The sequence below is a fragment of the Schistocerca piceifrons genome, chromosome 3 (assembly GCF_021461385.2).
Source record: "Schistocerca piceifrons isolate TAMUIC-IGC-003096 chromosome 3, iqSchPice1.1, whole genome shotgun sequence".
Classification (NCBI taxonomy): domain Eukaryota; kingdom Metazoa; phylum Arthropoda; class Insecta; order Orthoptera; family Acrididae; genus Schistocerca; species Schistocerca piceifrons.
In genome coordinates, this window is record NC_060140.1 from 214,004,373 (window position 1) to 214,024,883 (window position 20,511).

General features: G+C 37.9%; 1 protein-coding gene across 4 annotated transcripts in view; it reads right to left on the reverse strand.

The window, feature by feature from the left end:
- The window catches only part of LOC124789885 (6-phosphofructo-2-kinase/fructose-2,6-bisphosphatase 2), a 372,196-nt gene that overhangs the window by 30,824 nt on the left and 320,861 nt on the right, over positions 1-20,511 (reverse strand). For all 4 annotated transcript variants that reach the window (XM_047257403.1, XM_047257406.1, XM_047257404.1 and 1 more), the window contains 5 exons: positions 12,345-12,505; positions 10,008-10,142; positions 4,188-4,341; positions 3,095-3,198; positions 2,375-2,593 (listed from right to left, as the gene is read on the reverse strand). In XM_047257403.1, the coding sequence (XP_047113359.1) occupies positions 2,375-2,593; positions 3,095-3,198; positions 4,188-4,341; positions 10,008-10,142; positions 12,345-12,505 (773 nt within the window). The remainder of the gene's footprint in view (positions 1-2,374; positions 2,594-3,094; positions 3,199-4,187; positions 4,342-10,007; positions 10,143-12,344; positions 12,506-20,511) is intronic.

The window sequence follows — 20,511 nt, forward strand, 5'->3', positions numbered from 1 at the left end:
TTGAAATAAACTAACTTTTATGCCAGGCATATAACTTTCTACAGTCATATCCTAAATTGAAATACATGTCACCCACTACACCTCTCCTCCAACTTTGTGTTGGGTTGTTTTGGGAGAGGAGACCAAACTGCGAGGTCATCGGTCTCATCAGATTAGGGAAGGATGGTTAAGGAAGTCAGCCGTGCCCTTCTCAAAGGGACCATCCTGGCATTTGCTTGAAGAGATTTAGGGAAATCACAGAAAACTTAAATCAGGATGGCCGGACGCGGGATTGAACCGTCGTCCTCCTGAATTCGAGTCCAGTATGCTAACCCCTGCGCCACCTCGCTCGGTCAACTTTGTGTTAGCCAAACCAATTTTAATCAATTCATATACTCTTCCTGAATCTATTCCTTGTCTCATTTTTCTAATTCTCGTAAAAAAAACATTGAGAGAGTTAAGAGTTGTGCATCTAGAAAGGAATAAGATTAGAGTTTCATGTGGCATCAGAAATGAGATTCCTAAAGGCAGAGAACATATTGGACTGGGGAATAACAGGAAAGGAAATTGGCTATGCTCTTTCAAAGGGATTAACCTGTATTTGCCTTAAGCAATTTAGGGAGATAATACAAAACCTAAATGTGGATAAACAGGGATTTGAAATGCTGTTCTCCCAAATATGAGTCCAGTGTCTTACCACAGCATCACCATGCTCAGTGTGCACGCAACCGGAATTTAGATTTTTATTCCAGCATAATCACCACTAAAATCTCAATGAAAATGATTTGAAACAGAACCTACTTTTAACATTTAGTAGCCTAAGGTACAATATATCTTTTAAAATAAGGTGCATGATCGTGGCACCCATTTCCTTGCTTAAGCCACCCAATTGCAGAATCTTACTTCATTAGCTCCTGACATTATCTATCCAATCCTTTCCATTCAGTCCCCCCCCCTTCCCTCTCTCCCCAAAAAATCATACTTTGTCTATTTTTCGTCCACTGTTTATTTATACCTTTACTTTTTTAAGCTTTTATTTATTTTTGTTTTTATAGGTCATTTTTCATCTTTTTCTTCCATTAAGAGACACTTGTTGCCTACTCTTTCCATCATTGATAATTTCATCTGTTCTTTTTCTTTAAAAAAGTCCTGTTTATTGCTATTATGTCACTATTCATTTTCTCTTTCAACTTGTCCTGGTGCTGCTTCTTTGACCCACAGCTCTGAACTACTTTGTAATAAATCCCTAACTGAATTTTCTCCAACTCTTTCCAATCTTTTGCAAGATGAAGACTATTACTTTGTGTGACTCCTACTCGTTGGTGAACACAAACTTTTGATACAGAGGTACAAGTTACAAATGCCGTTGGCGGCTAACCACAAATTTTAATATGCATAATGAGTAGGATGTAAAAAATGTGCAGCAGGTACCCACATTATTCTACAAAAAATTACTTAAGAACCTTTTCCCGTCCCTCTCTCTCCGTTCCTCTACATAATTACGGTAATCTATTCCGCTGTCATCAGTAGGCACTTCTACAAGACTACAGAATCAGTAAGTTGTTCACATAAGTTTAAAAGAACTGTGCTTATGTGATTGTTCCAGATTATATCCCCACAAACTATTACACCTAGGTATCTGTACAGGCTGACTGATTCCAACTGTGGCTCACTGATATTGTAATCGTAGGATGCTTCTTTTTTGCATTCTGTGAAGACCAGAGTTTTAAATTTCTGAACATCGAAAGCAAGTTTCCAATCTCTGCACCACTTTGAAATCTTGTGATGGTCTGGCTGAATATTTGTGCAGATTTTTTCAGACATTTCTTCCTTGTAGATATCTGCATCATCTGCAAAAAGTCTAGGGTTGCTACTAATATTGTCTGCCAGGTTTTTAATATACAACATGAACAGTAATAGTCCCAACACATTTCCTGGCGTCACACCTGAGATTACTTCTACATTTGTTGATGACACTCCATCCGAAATAATGTGCTGGATTGCATGATCCCTACCAAGAAATCCTCAATCCAGTCTGAATTCAGAGTTTTTATTCATTACAGTATCCTCATACACTTGCAGAACCAAGTGGATAACCAACAACTCTCTGAGGTACAGTGCTTTTTGAGGCACTTATAAAATGCACTTCTTGTGGCATGACATGTTTCAAAACTGACCGACTCATTTATGTACACAATGGCAATTATTTGAGAGTTTTGTCCCCTCCCCAGTAAATTTCTGCAGGTGCCCATATTCCCGAGTCAAATGCTTCTTCAGAGTTAAAAAATGCTGCATCCATGTGATTGCCTTCTTGCCTTGATCCATGGGTTCATTCAGTTCAAACAAAGGTGAAAACATACAACTCTAGAAAAAACAAAATACATGAAATACTTACAGCGTCTATTTCATTAAGAGCTTTCCACCTTTCCTGTGGAGCAGGTATATTGGCAACTGTCTGTATGGTTCTCTTAAGCCAAGAAGTCCAAACACGAAGGCCAGGTATATCTTGCTGCTGAATGTATGCAGACAGTGCAGCTCCATACTGGTGCCCCCTATAGGAAAGCTCAGAGTCTCCACCAATTCGTCCTTCTAAATTCTGCTCACTCTCACCATGCTGAAATATTACAAAATAACAAATATTTATCATCTAATGAGTGTACACACTTTTCTCATAGTTTTCAAGTAGCAATGTTTCTAAAGCACTGTAACAGAAATTCCAACTAATGTTACTATTTAACTTTTGTTACAACATATAAGAAAATTCTTTCTATTGCACTTACTTCATCACTCCTATAAGTGTATAATAAAAGTAATTTTTATAATGAAAGCAAACTAAGAAAATAATTTAATTCAATAGAAAAGTGTGGATGTACAGAGGTGAAAATCAGACTGAAGTTGAGATACAATTCCCCTGATTAAATCTGTAATTCACGGTGGCAATGATAACAGATGCACTAACTGCAGTGAGCCAAATTCTAAAGACCAAGAAAACAATGTTTTGATTTTTCAGCCACAATGAGGAAATAAATGTTACATGATGAATGACATTTAGTTCAAATTATAGTTTCATTCATAAAAATGGGTGTTACTAGATTTGTAGCATCAAAAAACTTACCCTTGTGAGATAAATAGTACGAGGTGTTATATGTATGTTCATTAGGTAGTAAACAATTCGACTCTGTATATGTCCCTCATGTTTATGTACTACCACCTTTTCACCTGTAACACAAAATTGAAATTCATGATTTTCAAACGCAGTTTCACTTAAAATGGTCACAAAAAATAATTTAAAGACTGTGTTTTGCGTATTGGTACTAAAATATTTGTAAAGCCATAAACACTAACCAAAAAATAAAGCTTTCAATTATTTTCTCTTTTAAATGAAACATCTGATAACTTTCTGAATGAATGCTTAAGATAAAATGTACAAAGTTGTTACAACTATAACACACTATTGTCTTGCTTCTATTTGGTTTCAACCCCTTTCCTTACTGTAATACAAAATTTGTATCATTAACACTCATTTGGTGTCTTGCACAATCCACAGCAGCAAGGTTAGTGCACAGAGCACCTTTCTCAGCTGACATGCAAAAAATGCACAGCTGTCTGTATTGGTTCAGCCTGCAAAAATAACTGCCTAAAGGGATGTATAGGCATATGGAAACATTCCTTACCAGCAGTGCAAAGCACTATAGTCCACATTTCTGTGCATTCACAGAGCTTACTGTATAACTGATATGAAGTACCTAGGCACTTGCAACATTACTTCTCATTTAGTCTCTCCTTAACAATGTCTCTTTTCTAATAATCTACAAATGACCATTTTCCATAGAAAAAGTTTCTTGATACATACTGTGAACAATATTTCACAATTCCTTCTCATTCCTTTCCAACTGTTAAATTCTATCTAAATGTTTTAATTTTCTGTTCTACATCTCAAACATTCTATCCAATCACAGTTCTTGTAGATACCTTTGTTTCCATGATCTCACTTAACCATCCCCATGATTTCATCTTCATACCTCTATCTCTTACAGTCCCCCCTCCTGCTTCTTTTGCACCTATAGTTCTTCATATCTTGATCTCATCCCATGCCTTTGACTTTTGGCTTTCATACTATCCATCATTGTCCAAAATAAAACACACACACACACACACACACACACACACACACACACACACACACACAAAACATGAAAGAGTTTTACCTGTATTGTATATTTTCATGAAACTAAGGTTGGATTCATATTTCTCATCCAAGGGCTGATATCTTTCCTGGTAATGTTCTATACGTTTCAGAAAATCTTTCAATGCCATTTCCTTATTCATGTTCTGATAGTCTGGGCTGCTTACTTTCACTTCCTGTGTTGAAGAAGAAATGGTTTGAATATTATTATTACATAAAAACCTTTTTAAGAAAATATTACATACTAAATATTGAGCAAGCAGTAAAGGAAACAAAAGAAAAATTCGGAGTAGGTATTAAAGTCCATGCAGAAGAAATAAAAATGTTGAGGTTCACCGATGACATTGTAATTCTGTCAGAGACAGCAAAGGACTTGAAAGAGCAGTTGAATGGAATGGACAGTGTCTTGAAAGGAGGATATAAGATGAACATCAGCAAAAGCAAAACGAGGATAATGGAACGTAGTCGGGTGATGCTGAGGGAATTAGATTAGGAAATGAGGCACTTAAAGTAGTAAACGAGTTTTGCTATTTGGGGAGCAAAATAACTGATGATGGTCGAAGTAGAGAGGATATAATAGGAAGACTGGCAATGGCAAGGAAAGCGTTTCTGAAGAAGAGAAATTTGTTAACATCGAGTATAGATTTAAGTGCCAGGAAGTCGTTTCTGAAAGTATATGTATGGAGTGTAGCCATGTATGGAAGTGAAACATGGGCGATAAATAGTTTGGACAAGAAGAGAATAGAAGCTTTTGAAGTGGGGTGCAACAGAAGCATGCTGAAGATTAGATGGGTAGATCACATAACTAATGAGGAGGTATTAAATAGAATTGGAGAGAAGAGGAGTTTGTGGCACAACTTGACTATAAGAAGGGACTGGTTGGTAGGACATGTTCTGAGGCATCAAGGGATCACAAATTTAGCATTGGAGGGCAGCGTGGAGGGTAAAAATCATAGAGAGAGACCAAGAGATGAATACACTAAGCAGATTCAGAAGGACATAGGTTGCAGTAGGTACTGGGAGATGAAGAAGCTTGCACAGTAGACTTGGCTACTGTTTCTATGTTTCGATACAGTGTATCGATACGTGGAACTGTTTCAGTGTTTCGGAATGGCTACGGTTCACTGTTTTGAATCAGTGGTGTTTCATTCCGCCCCTGTCTCGGATAACTGGACCAGATTCGATCTCGAGCCAGACACAGAAACTGTATCGTTGTTTCAAAATAAGGCTGTTTCAGTCCACCTGTGCTTGGAACGGACTAATTGTATTGAAACAGTGATCTTTCATTCCGTGTCAGACGAGATTCGGGCTCGGCACAGGTACTGAAACACATTTTACATACCACTTCATGAAACATTTTCAAGAGTGTAGAAATCTTTTTGCGATGCAATAGCATGAAGCTTAAGATATCCGAAAATAAAGCTTCGTTTCTAGCTAACTGTCATATTCCGAAATGGCATAACATCTGCTTTATAAACACTAACCAAACAATAAAACAATGCATACTATTCACATTCAAAATCATAAATATGTGAAAAACATTCAGTTAAATTACACTTTTTGATAACATACGCTTCTCTGTTCATTTACAGTAATCATATTAAAAAACGCAAGTAAGCCTACAACATTTTGAATATAAAAAGGCGTAGCGTGACAGTTATTAGACATTGGTACACATAAATTTGATGTAGGTATAACTGCAAGAAATCTGTTTGACATATCATTGATAGTGTAATGGTGAACGGGAACGGCTAGGAAGCATGGTGAATTTATAGTAACAGTTCGAAGCACCTTGAAAGACAATTTTTTTCTGCTATATTTTGTTATTTATTCGAATTATTTGGCGTTATTTATGAGTCTATAGTCACTGTGCCTATTATCCACAATGATTCCCTTTGTGTGCATGGATATTAGCAGGCTGGGTATATTACCCATACTAACGGAATGTGGGAATCCCAGTAGCATATCCGTTGTTTCTGCAGTTTGCTCCCACCTCCAGTTCCGTTCGTGGTGGCTCTTCTGTCTTCAGCTATGGCTGTCCTCAGCCAATTGAAAAGTATGAAAGTCACACGACATGAAAGCAGTGCATTTGCTGCAGGAAATACAAAACTGCCAAGTGATAATTTCATACTTTCTGCGATATGATTAGCGCTCTGGCACCTCATTTGTGTTTCTGTGGACATACTTATACAGTAGACAATCAAGATAATACAATGTGTAGGTTTATTAGATTACAAAACACAAACTGTTTCACTGCTTCGAAACAGCGTATCGAAACATTACATTGCACTGTCTCATTTGTTTCGAAACAGTTACGTGTTTCAGTTTGCCCATCTCTATTGCACAGGATAGAGTAGCATGGAGAGCTGCATCAAACCAGTCTCAGGGCTGAAGACCACAACAACAACAACAACAACAACAACAACAAATCCAATGTAAATTGAGAAAGGCCTTTTGCTTAATGAACTGTGTATATTGTGGCAGAACCCTATACGGACTTTCATGTATTAAATTGTGTTATTTTTTGCAACACAGGTGGATACTTTTTCTACGCTGTTGATGGTTTTGCAAATAGTGATATAAGTGATATAGCAATTTAATTATAAACAAATTGCTGCTATCATTATTATCTACTAATTTAAGAATGAAGAAAACAGCTTCCATCCTTATTATTCTTAAGAGAGTGTGTAGAACAGCTTCACACAGGTAGTGCAACTAAATTTAGCCTTGCATTATTACAAAGTTATGCAACTCTGTACTATGCAAGACAGCATGTGTTTCAAAATGCATAACATGTATATACATAATTGTGGCTGGTGTCTTATGCAGCTTGGCAGCTGCCTTGTGGATTACTGAATAAATAAATATGATGCAATTAATTATGATAAAAGCTTTATGGACATTCACAAAATATGTGAAGTCATTTTCATTGTCTAATGAATCCATGTACTCAATAAATAAGCTGACTGACAAATATGAATACCCCACATTGTAGTCATACAAAGATACTTGGCAGAAGTGGTTCATTGATCCCTTTCCTTCAAGTGTTGGATTGTGAGGCAGATTTTTATTCCATGCAATTAAAATAATTAAGGCCCATGGATTAAAGTGTTGTGTTACAGATGCGTACAGAAATGGAAGGAAAACAGACTGTGAAACATATTCACACAATTGACTGATCACAATCAACAGTGTCTTGCACTCTCAGTTCTGAAAATGCTGCAGACACCTGTGGAATTCAACTAGGGCATTGATGTATAATTTGATGTTAAGGACTGTAAACATGTCAGCTGCCTTTGATGGCTGAACATAGACAGTTGATCCTTATTCCACAGACAGAATACAAAACAGTTAACTCTGGACCAATTACATTAATACGCTTCTGTAATTTCATCCATGAAGTCATGATCTTCTCCACATAACAAAGGCCTAGAAATATAAACAACCTTACCAGAAAAAGTGTGGAAGCTTAAAAGCTAGCATGACTTTATGATTTGTTACACAGGTAGATGCACTACCCATTATTCACTTGTAAGTAACAGGTTGTCTTTTCTATTTTTTATTACCAATCTTTCTACTTCCACAAACACTGTATATCCACAATCTATTTGCTCAATTCTTTTGTAGCTGTTAGACATTATACATGGTGAACTCAAACACCACTGATAAAACATTGGAGGCTATTCAGAGATATTTTCTGAGTAATTTGTGGCAGAAGGGACCCGTGGTTACCAGCGAGTCTTTATGGAGTAAAGATGTAATTGTGATTTATTCAGTTTGCTACTGCAGTTTTCTTTGTTTCTGTGAAAATACCAACATAACAGTGATACCTTCAGAACAGCAAAAAAAAGCCTGTAATATTCAGTCATCAAAACGTAGTGACAGGCTTGATGGTCTTGTGGTAAAGCATGTACCTGAAAACCGAGAGGTTGTGGAATCGAATCCCAGTTGGACAATGGAAATTTTCTGTCTGCCTTTAATCTAACATTCGCCTCTCATCGATGTTAGGAGTCACCCGTGATTTGGATTCCATGTTAAACTGTAGGTCCCCTTTCCCTTGTCGGATAACTAGGATACGTCAGGGACATGGAAGTCATGAGATTGGCATCCAATTGAAATACTTGCATACAACCACTGAGCCCCACACAGTTAAAGTGCTACTGTAAATGATTCATTCTTTCAGAGCTCTATATTTTCCAAAGTATTACATGTGTAAGTACAATGGAAGCATGAATAGAACCGTAAACTCTACAAGTTTGCATTTTGTACTCCACAAATGTTCTATGAGTGCCCCTCTAGTCACTCGTAGTCAAGTCCATTCCATACATTATGTAGCCACATCCTCTCCATGGTCTTTACAGTAACATTGATTTTTTGTCTACTGTTCCAGTGTTCTGAAATTGGCATATGTGAATAAAGTCCTTAATGTGGCCCAAAAGAAAAAAATTCTTGGAATCACTAGTCAGTTGTGGAAACAACCAAAACTGCAACATATCAAAGCAATGCATACTTGGCACAGTCTTCCCATAGAAGGGATATGGCCCATACAGCTTCGTCTGTGACAGTGCACAGAAAACATTGACCTTTGGTGAATCTCATTCATTCACCATGATTTCATAAGGATTTTCAGTGACTTACACACTAACACTGTGGCTAATAACTTCTCAAGATAAATGGAAGGTTGCTCAGTTGCTGAATATCATCTTATAGGTGAAACGTTCAATTTTTTGTTTTGTTTCCATTTTGTCAAGGCATTGACACACGAAGCCAGTTGGTGGACACAATGCAAATTCAGTAACTTTACAGTTCTATTCCATGCATCAATCATATTTCTACATATAATCTTTTGGGAAAAAGAAATTAGAAATGAATGACTCATTTATAGTAATCCTGTATTATCAAAACAAAACACACAAACTATACATATTTACTTATGCAAAGTTACTGTGATGTGATTACCATCGCTGTCAGAACAGCTCAGCATAGTGTTGTGATGTTCTTTGACATTCAGTTAACCCATACATGAACTGCATATCAACCAACTCTTCATTGGTAAACCTATCCATACTTCTATGCTTCACTGTTATCATACAACTAACACTTTGTGAAAAACAAACCTGAGAGAGAACTGAGTGTATTGAATTCAAGCTTCAAGGCAGAGTGTAAAGTGGGCATTACTGTTGTCGATGACAAGTACTATGAATGGCTGGATCAAGTTTGCTGTCAATAAGACACACAGAACATTCCAACAACATTTGTATTGCTGTGCAGATATTTTTAGTGCTATACACAAAGATAAAGGGGGAAAAGAAATCAAACAAAATGCAATCACTCTATAATAAACTAACAGAGACCATGGAACCCTTATATCAAAATATTCAGAAAGTATTCCTGGACAATCTTCAAAATGTTGTTGGTGTGTTTAGGTTCATGCTGTATAATAAAGAAGTAGGTAATGCCAACAGCAACATTTATTGAGCAACATTTAACATTCAACTTTCAGAAATTACATTTTCATTAACAGTTCAAGAGAGGACTGAAGAAAAAGATATAACTGAAGAATGTTTCTCCAAGATTTGGAGAGAGGAAAGGCAGGAAAAAGCTATAACAATATAATTAATATTTGAAAATAAACATGTAGAGAAAGAAAGAAGGTGCTCATGAGAAAATGACTGAGTTTGAAGAATTTAATTTATCACGAGATACCACAAACTGAGAGCTTGTACATTGATAAAATAAATGGTTTCTTAAAGTCCTCAAACTAAATATTTCAAACTAAGTCAATGACACATAGTGATCATATATACCCTTTACATAAAACAAAGAATACTTTTATACATACCATTATATTTTGCTCTATTATCTGAGGATCATCACACACAGATTCCACAAAGAATAATTTGAAACCCATCTTATTTACAACTATTTCATGTATCATTCTTCGACGGTCAGCTGTGGAATTTGTTGCATCAAATACCTGAAACAAGTATTTTATTCACAACCAGTTTCTACAACATAAATAGCTAATAAGTGACATTTAAATTTTAGGCTTCTTTCTTTTGATACCACTTTGATACACAATTACTTGTGAGGAAAATAAAAGTCTACAAGAAATTTTTCTTCAACATATTTTGACTTGAGAGGTAGAAATCTTTAGAACTCTCTCAGTGTGTGTTAAACATACGTATACAATTGTTGTAAAGTAACACATGATATACTAAACCTTTAGGATCAAAATTATACAGACAACTGAAGATCATAGACTACTTTGTGATGAGGAAGAAATTCTCAGAAATGAATATTTAAGGCAGTGTAAGCTCCTGCTAATGTTTCTGCAGTGATGTCCCAACCTCACAAAACAACACACTATCATCTGTGGTTTGTCCACAGAGCAGTTTATCATTGTTTATTGTTCTTGACCTTGTGCTTAAGATGGAACAAAACTTGTTCAGGAACTCTTAGACATAAATTTATTGCATGGTGCACAAGGATGTAATACTCACAAAACTGAATGAATGTACAAAGAAAAGTTGTGCAGCAGGTATAATTATAATAGGTAGTCATTTAGAAATTTCTAACAAACTGGGTGACTCAAGTTATAGAAATATGTCCAGAGTCCTTAAAACAATTATTTGCCCAGTAAAACTTGAGAAGATGGCATCAAATACTGTACAAGAAGAATGATCAATAAACACAGTGTGAAGAGTACTAGTGGGACAACACTTACACTCCCATCATAAACAACATGTGCAAGTAATTAGGCCAAATGAGCTCTGAGTTCAGTTCGGTCAATTGATTATCCACCACAGAACTTCGATGCCAAACTAATTACAGTTTGTACCATCCACGGATCGGGACTATTTCAACTATGATAGTGTTTTCAACTGTTGCAACAGCCTTTTCTGGAGTGGTAAAAATCAATATGCCTCACTCACCTCTAATCATCAGCAAATGATCTTCATCGACTTGTGGCACAGAATTGTACAATATCGACTAATAGGACCTTATTTGCTGCTGCCCCATTTTAACAGTGCATGTAACATCACGTTCATTCAAGATGTGCAGCCACAGTTGGTGGAGACTGTAAATCTTGTTGTACATGAGAGCCTGTGGTATCAGTGTGACAATGCATCATTCCAATTCAATATTAATGCTAATAAGCACCTCTCAACAGCAGAGAAGCTCATCACTGAATTTGAAGACAATGTTCTATTCCATGCCCAGCATTATTGCCAAATCTCTCACCCACAGATTTCCTGCTACGGGGTAACCTGAAGCAGCTGGTATTATGAAATCCCAGTAGAAACTGAAGATGAACTCACAGGCAGCATTTTTCCTTCTATTCCATTGATCAACAGACAGTGATAATGTTTATGGAGTGTGATGACACATTATGTGCTATTGTAATGTGTGTGTTCTGACTGGCAGTCATCCCTTTAATACCTGTAGCTGCAGTACTCTCAAGTTTTTGCTACAAGATGTATATACATGTATTGATTTCTGAACATTAGTTAATTGTCTTGCAGATCACAGTTTAGAATTCTCCACCTCCTGTATAATTATGATCCTAAAAGTTTGGGTCACACTGAGTGAAACAACAACAACAGGAAAGCATCTATTAGAAGAATTACATATTTAATCAGGCCAGATTGTGGCACATTGGAAGTAGACGATTTACCTAGGTAAAAAAAAAAAAAAAAAAAAAAAAAAAAAAGCAACCAGACACTTTTTTGGATTTTAGATATGATATATTGAACCATCGTCTAATTTCAAGCCACTGCTGGTTCATCGTCACATGGAGGTGTTGCAGGAACATTATATTGTGGACCAACTGTAGCTAGGCTCTGTGGTGATGGGACTGGTGAAAATCACTGCAGCATCTAGCTGCACTTAGCTCACAATAAAATTTTCCTGTAACACCTCCACTGATGATGAGCCTGCAGTGGCTTGAAAACTGGTTGCATATTTATACCCAGAAAAATTGCCCATTGAGGTCACAGTTGCAGTTTGTATCCATAATGGATATACTGAAATGACACTGGAAATAATTTATGAAAGTATATTTGAAAACGTAAATACTGAATTATTGATTTGTAATAACTATAACTTGAGAAATGTGATTACATATTTTTATACAAGCAAAGGCAGTTAATAAATCAATAATTGTAAAACAGCTCACCGCCACTTCTCCACCACACTCCAGCCAGGAGCACACATCTTGCAATGCGTCAATTGCACATTGTGTGCGTATGGCCATTGCCTCTTTATTGTCTGGTCTAAAGAATTCATGACTTTTGTAGGCTGTCGTTGCATGGCGACGGTATTCTCCTAAATTGAAAACTGTGAAAAAGGTAAGTAATTGGTCACTCTGACATGTACAGCAAAGAGATATTTGTATATTGTAAAGTGATGATGAAGGCTTTAATTAACATCTAAGTGAGACTAAAGTAACTACTTTCTACACTCTATAAATATATACTAGTAGGGGCCTTAGGAGTTGTTAAGACTGTGAAATTTAGCCTGTTATAAAACAACTAACTCACAATAACAAATCTAAAAATAAATAAATAAATAAATAAATAATAACTTTAATGCTATAGACATTGGAACAATGTATGAATTATGACCCTACGATTTATTGTAAGATTTTACATAGTCTATCATTAACTGCCAAAAACCACTAATGTCTAATAAAAGACAAAAGCAAATTAATCTCACCTATGTGATACTGTTATGGGAATTATAGTTGAGATTACTGCTCATTTTGTAGAAGATGGAGGAGCACTCACTGAAGAGATATTTACTGAATAAACAATTTAGAGCTGATTGACAAAGATAGTTTTTAAAGTTGTTTCCTTGAGAGATATCCCCTTGACCCAATGCATGTATCAGTCCAGGTAGATTTAGGGATTCCATTTCCTACATTCAACAAGGCCTCCAATTTCTTCAAAATATTCTCTTATGATGAAAAGACATACAGTAGAAGTTCCATTTAGGATAAGAGGGACAAAACAAGGCATATGGACACAAATGGGGGTGTTGTGGAACAGAGGTGTGTGTGGGACACAGAACAAATCCACTGTTATTACTAGAAAAATAGAGGATTTCTTAACATGGTCACTAACATAGGGCTGTGCATTGCTGCGGTACAGATGCAGTATCCATTGGAGTATTGCCACTGGACATTTTTATGCAAGATCTTCAAAACTACCTCTGGTAACTATTATACCTGCATTTTGGGGGAGATCTTCCAGTCGATAAAGCATTCCACAGAAGATGGCAAAAAATCAGCAGTACCATCCCTACAGCCCAAACAGACTTTTCGATGTCCTCCATCAGTCCTACCAGATGCCAATCCAATACGGTGCAGCGATACTCCAGATGGACAAGTGTAGTGTAAGCAGTCTCCTTAGTAGACCTGTTGCATCTTTTAATTATTCTGCCAATATATCACAGTCTTGGTTATCTGTCTTCACAAATTATCTATGTGATCACTCCAGTTTAAGTTATTTGTAATTGTAATCCCTAAGTCTTAAGTTGAATTCACAGCTTCTTAGGTTTGTGTGATTTATCGTGTAATTGAAATTTGGCTGATTCTCTTCACTACTCATGTGGATGCCTTCATATTTCTTATTATTTACAGTTAATTACAACTCTTTGCACCACACAGATATCTTGTCTAAATCATTTTGCAAGTGGTTTTGATCATCTGATGACGTTATAAGATGATAAATGACACCATCAACTGCAATCAATCTTCGAGAGCTGCTCAGTGTGCCTCAAACTGTTTATATAGATTAGAAACAGCAGAGGGCTTATAACACGTTCTTGGGGAACACGAGATCTCACTACTCTTTTGCTCAATGACCTTCTGTCAGCTACTACGAATGTGACTTTTCTGACAAGACATCATGAATTCAGTCACACAACTGAGATGATACTCCATAGGCACATGGTTTGATTAGAAGTTTCTTGTGAGAAACAGTGTCAAAAACCTTCCGAAAATGTGGAATCTATTTTGAGATCCCCTGTTGATAGCAGTCATTACTTTGTGTGAAAAGAAGGCTATGTCTGCCGGCTGCGGTGGTCTAGCAGTTCTGGCGCTGCAGTCCGGAACCACGGGACTGCTACGGTCACAGGTTCGAATCCTGCCTCAGGCATGGGTGTGTGTGATGTCCTTAGGATAGTTAGGTTTAAGTAGTTCTAAGTTCTAGGGGACTTATGACCTAAGATGTTGAGTCCCATAGTGCTCAGAGCCATTTGAACCATTTTTGAAGGCTATGTCTGTTTGACAAGAATGATATTTTCTGAATATGTGCTGACTATTTGCCATACATTGTTTTCTTCAAGGTAATTCATAACATTTGAACACAGTATATGTTCTGGATTCCTACTGCAAATCAATGTTAGTGTTATGGGTCTGTAATTCAGTGGATTACTCCCATTTTCTTTCTTGAGCATTGGTGTGACCTGCACGACTTCCCAGTCTTCACGCATGGATCTTCTGTCGAACATTCAATTATATACAATTGCTAAGTACGGAGATACTGTATCAGCTTACTCTGAAAGGAACCTAACTGATATATATGCTTCTAAGTTACTCATGTTGGCATCTGTTCTTGATTATTTAGTATTTTACTGATTGATTTCGCAAAACAAATTCTGGTTTACTATTAGCTCTTCACAATTTCAGCACAATGTCTTATTCACATCTTCTACCACACTAGTGAGTTTATGTTCTTGCCAAGATGTCACACCATAAACATTAAATTTCAATTATCTGGAAACACAGTTTTGTCTTCTCAACTTTATGAGCGAAATGACAAATGCCTTCACTGAAGAAAAGGCATACACAACACTAAGAAGCCAATTTAAGAGAGATACATTTCAGTTGAGAAATTAAAAGGTGATTGGTGGAAAATATTTGAAACAAGCAAAATTAAGACAGACATTTTGCGAAATGACTTGTTCCCTGTGCAGAAACAAAAGTTTTGGTCTTCAGCACAGGACAATTCCACTGCATTGCTCTAAGGGGCCACTGTATCAGTTGACTGTCACCTGCCCACCTGCAGCATAGATTATTCTCACTGCTACCTCCTACCTATATAGCATGGCACTGCAGTCTTCACACTCCAAAGGCACAGGGAAAGTTCTTCATAAACACAGGTGTGTGTATAAAATCCATTAAATTATGTTGGAAGAATCACATGACGAAGCAAAAAGATCATTAAAAAGTGGGCCTGAGAGCACTGCAGGACCACTAGCTATCCCAACTGCACAATAAAGGTAATAAAGGGGAAAATATAGCTACAACTACTTTGCTATACTTCACTAATCAGGGAAGATGCAGAAGAAGGGGAAGAAAATATATTGAGGTAATACTGACACTAACTGGCTGTCAGGGAAAGCACACAAAATTTCCATAACACTTATTCCTTATTTTACACTGTCAGTATCACTGTACATGATGTTGTCCACCTTGCTTCACTTTAACCCATTTTCTTGTTTCATGAAATTTTCTTCTGGTAGTGGGTGGTTGGATTTGCTTTGCTTCAGTTGATCTTTTGTTTTTGTGACTATTTCTTGTTTGAATGAGAAACTATTGACTCTGAATCTCTATAGCTACATCTCCCCTAAGGCTGCGTTCACACTGCCGGCCGGGCCGAGCCGGGCTGACGCGTACTGGCTCGGCTCGTGCCTAGCCAGCTTAGGCCGACGAGTAGTGCATTCACATTGCGCGCCGCGCCGAGCCGGGACGGCGAAATGGGGGAAAATCCACTTCTCCGATTTTCACGTTTTAAAAATTCTTAGCGGTATATAAGACTTCGCCACATCGTTTTATGAACTTTTTTTTCCTTAAAAGCGTTACTTACGTCGTGAAAAAAGAAAAAGTCTACTTTTCGTTTCGCGTGATTTCTTAGTTTCGTAACGCTTCCCAACCGATTTTGAAGAAAGTATGCGGCTAAAGAATCTGATTTTTGTACACGTGGTAGTGCAACATCTTAGCTTCGTATTGAATCATTTATCTTTCCACATTTCTTAACAGTCGTTGTGAAATGATGCTATTTGTCAACGTTGTGCACTTGATTTACAAATCTTGTAGTGAAAAAGTTATGTAGCGGTTAGCGTACTGTTAGATCCGTTTTAGACCATACATTGTTGGGAATGAAATGTAGCTAAAAGTACCAAAAAGTTTTTGAAATGATAATGATACTGATATCTGTCTCTGGTCTCAAGTAATGCGAGCTATTCAGTGGCGTCAGTGCCGCGTCCGCAAGCCACGGAGTTCGCGCGGTTACAGCTTGGTTTGTGTAGTCATATAATGCAGCACAGAAAAAAAAACTAATTACTAGTGATCAGCGCAGACCTAGTGCCGGTCCCTCTTATTATTTTAATGGTCTCATTCTCTAGATAAATCCAAATGTATAAGAATTTTTCCCTCGGCTACTGGACTGCTATGCATCACAAAAGACAAACAGTTATTTGTCATCAACATCCTACAATTAGTATGATGTACTCGTACATTTCGTATTTCGAACTAAAAGATAACTGAAGCGCAATTCTGTAGTCTCGTTGTCTACTTTGACAGAAAAAATAATGGAGAGTTAATGGAACTACTGTAGATCGGCACAGATGTGCGTTTTATTGTTCTTAATTTTTTTTTTTTCTTCCTTGGCGGGCTGCGCTGCACTGTCAAGGTAATCCCCACTCTTTGGCTAAATGGCTGGCGGGAGGCCAAATAAATAAATTTAAAAAGATCTCCACCCTTCGCCAGCTGACAAGCAAGTCAGTAGAAAACGCAGCTGCAGTCAACAGTTGCTCGCCTTTAGCTAGTCTGTGCTGTCGTGTAGAACAATGTCTTCACTCTTTTATTGGTATTGTTTTGACTCTGCAGTAACTCGTCGAGTTTTGAAGTACAGAAGAACTAGGAGGTTATGGATTCATCCTATGAATAGCGACAGACATTTAGGAGAGTTTTTTCTTTATATGAAGAACTTAAAAACTATCCTGAAAAATTTTATTCAAATTGCAGAATTAATCATAATACATTTCAGTATGTGCTGCAGAACATTCAAGACAAAATTTCTAAACAGAACACAAATTTTCGCAGAAGTATAACAGCAGAAGAAAAATTGTGTATAACGATAAGGTAAGATTCGTTAGTACACACTTTTTGGTTTGCAGTAGAACTTTGTACAGCATTCGCTACCTCCAGTTAATTGTAGTCATGCTTTTGTATTTTAAATTTCACAAACGCTAACCTCTGAGGGGAAGAGAGTTTATGGGACTCTTGAGAATCATTAGGAAGTAATTAGCTTCGTCATTTTGGGTAATGTCTTGCTGTGCCTTCAACGAAGAATCGCAGAAATACTCCTTCAGAATTTTCCAACTTTTTTTCTTCTTTTTTCTTCATGATGCAGCGCTTGGCAGTGGTGATGGTTCATCATGTGGAGCCACTGATGACCTCACAGAATTCTTTTCATTACCTTGTAAGATAGACAGATTGATAGGCGAAGAGTTTTGAGATAATGCCCTTTGACTCAGTGGTTCTATTTCCACTGATAAGGAACTGCCACAGCATGACTTTACAATGCATTATCATCTGGTAGGGACACATTTCCGTCCCTCAGTGACACTCATATCTGTCTCCGTTTACAAGTAAATGCGAACTATTCAGTGGCGGCAATGCCGCGATCGCTGGCAAGCTATTGTTGTAAATGCATGTAAATACGGTAGATTGAATAAATGAAATAAAAGTAATTTCGCATGTATCATCATCATAAACGTAATTTTTCCTCACTGATTGTGAAATGTGAGGTAACATCTTAAAATAAAAGACGTGTGCACTCACACTTGTGAAGAAAGCAGAAGGGAGACGTGTGATGCGCGTACTGCAGAAGCTGTTGTGCTGCTCCACAGGCTCGCGCCTGCGGTCGGCTCGCGCCGGCAATATTAAACACTCGGGATATCGTCGGCTCGGCTCCGGGAGGCTCACGCCGTGTCGGCGCGGCCCGGCCGCCAGTGTGAACACCGCGATTCAAAACCAAGTGTTTGATATCGAAGCGGGCGGCGGCCCGGCCAGGCTCGGCTCGGCCCGGCCGGCAGTGTGAACGCAGCCTAACTCTTGGTAGACATTACCCACAACTCAGCCCATACCACTGATGTTGTCCATTCCCTACTGTGAGGTCTACGCAGGTAAAGGCCACATTATTTTACATGTACTATAATATCACACTCCACACTACAACCTGTTGAAGAAAGAAGCGCACTGAAGAAAACTAGTATCTACACCACCCTAGATCAAGATAGATGTAAGAATCTTTCCTGAGAAATGCAATGAAATTGCAGAAAGAACCAGTTACACTTCATTAACTGTATCTGTGATAAGACTGATAAAACAGATCATCATCATATTCACAGTCAAGTGCTTGATTTCTTCAAGAAACTCAACAACATCATCAGTAAATTTAATCCTCGTACATGGGTGATAGATGAAGAGAATGGCAACCTTATAGGAGAGAGAGAAGATGCTGACTGCACTGACCCACGCTACCCGTACAAAGAACAAAAGGGAGACGACGTCTCAGGTAGGAGCCCAACAAATTATTTCCAAGCCCCCAGCAGGTTGCAGATATGTTTCTGTCCACACACTAAGATTCTGCATAAATTTCTGAGTCAATGTCTGTGTGTGCAATAAATCATCACAAATCTTGTGCGTCACATGACAGTTTCAATCTACTAACAACCAATCATTTGTCTGTCTGTCTGTCTGTCTGGGAAGGAACTTACAGTGCCAAGAAGCTACTCTCTCATGAATATTTTATACTCAGTCTAGGATAGTTATTTGTAATGAAGGGACTTCCTTCCGTGACCAATGTCGCAACCTGACTGGTGGTGGAGAGGGGCAAGCAATGAGGTCATCGGTCCCACTGAATTAGGGAAGGATGCAGAAGGAAGTCAGCCATACCCTTTCAAAGGAACCATCTGCATTTGCCTGAAGAGATTTAGGGAAATCACATAAAACCTGAATCAGGATGGCCGGACACAGGTTTGAACCGTCATCCTCCCGAATGCGAAACCAGTGTGCTAACCACTGTGCCACCTCACTTAGTGTAAGATGATGTTGCGAGGTAGAAACAGTGCTGCGAGAAGTTGTATTTTGGATTTAACAACAGTACAGAAAGTCCAGGAGTTGAACTACTTTCACTGGACTCTACAATTTTACACAGCAAAATAGACATCACAATTCAACATGTGAAGAGCTTTAGATTCCCTGCTCTAGACAGCATATCTGATGAGCTGATCAGCAAGGTGGGGCATAAAGGTGTTGACATGCTGCATTCAATATGTAAAAGACGAAGGGAAGTTGGGAAAGATTGGTGAAGTCTCTCTTCATCCCCCAACACAATAAAGGGACAGAAACTGCTCCATCTGCTAAAGTACTGCTCTCATATCCCACAAAAGCACAATTTTGCTCTACTCCGTAAACCAGCATTTGAAGCCATACATTTGGCCTCAAATATCCACAGAGCTAGCGGGTTTTGTTGAAGGAAAAGGAAATGAGAAGATTCTCAATGTATGACAAATAATGAAGAAATCATGAGAGTTGTGTGTTCCTGTCTTCGTCTGCTTCCTTGTCTATAGGAATGCCTTTGATTGTGTTGTCTGGGAAAAGTTGTGGCAGATACTTGCAGAGTTTGGAGTCCTACCACAATTGCCAGCAGTGATCAGAGGTCTATGCAATAATGACCTCACAGCTGTGATGTAAGCAATGACACACCTGATTTCTTCACTGCATCAAAAGTTATAACAGAGTGTTAGGCTCTATCCTCCCCCCCCCCCCCCTTTCAACTGTACAACATATATACTGAACATGTCATTAGGAAAGCTCTTAATGTCAAATTTGGGGATAGCCATCCTTTAGATTATAAAAGCAAAGTTCCTCAAATGGGATAATGTAGTCAACACCGTTTGGGATAATAAAGCCACTGCTGAAATTAGTAGTGAATTTGCTTGAAGATTCTCCATTAGAACAGATCCAAATACCACTGCAACTGTACATTTCCTGGGAGTCGGAAAGGGTGGAAGTGCTTGATACATCTCGTAACACTGAACTTTGCAGACCAACAATATATGGACATAAAAAGAATGCTATTTGCATTCAGAAACTGAGTACATGAAATATGAAAGTGGGTCATCCCAGTGCCCAAGACCATGGCTTCACTTTAGTCAGTTTTCATGGTATCTTTTCAGTCATCACAGAACACAAAACTCAAAACAACCAAGAATGTGTCCTTTTATGACTTTTGACAAGAATCAGCATACAACAGTGAAATACGAAATGT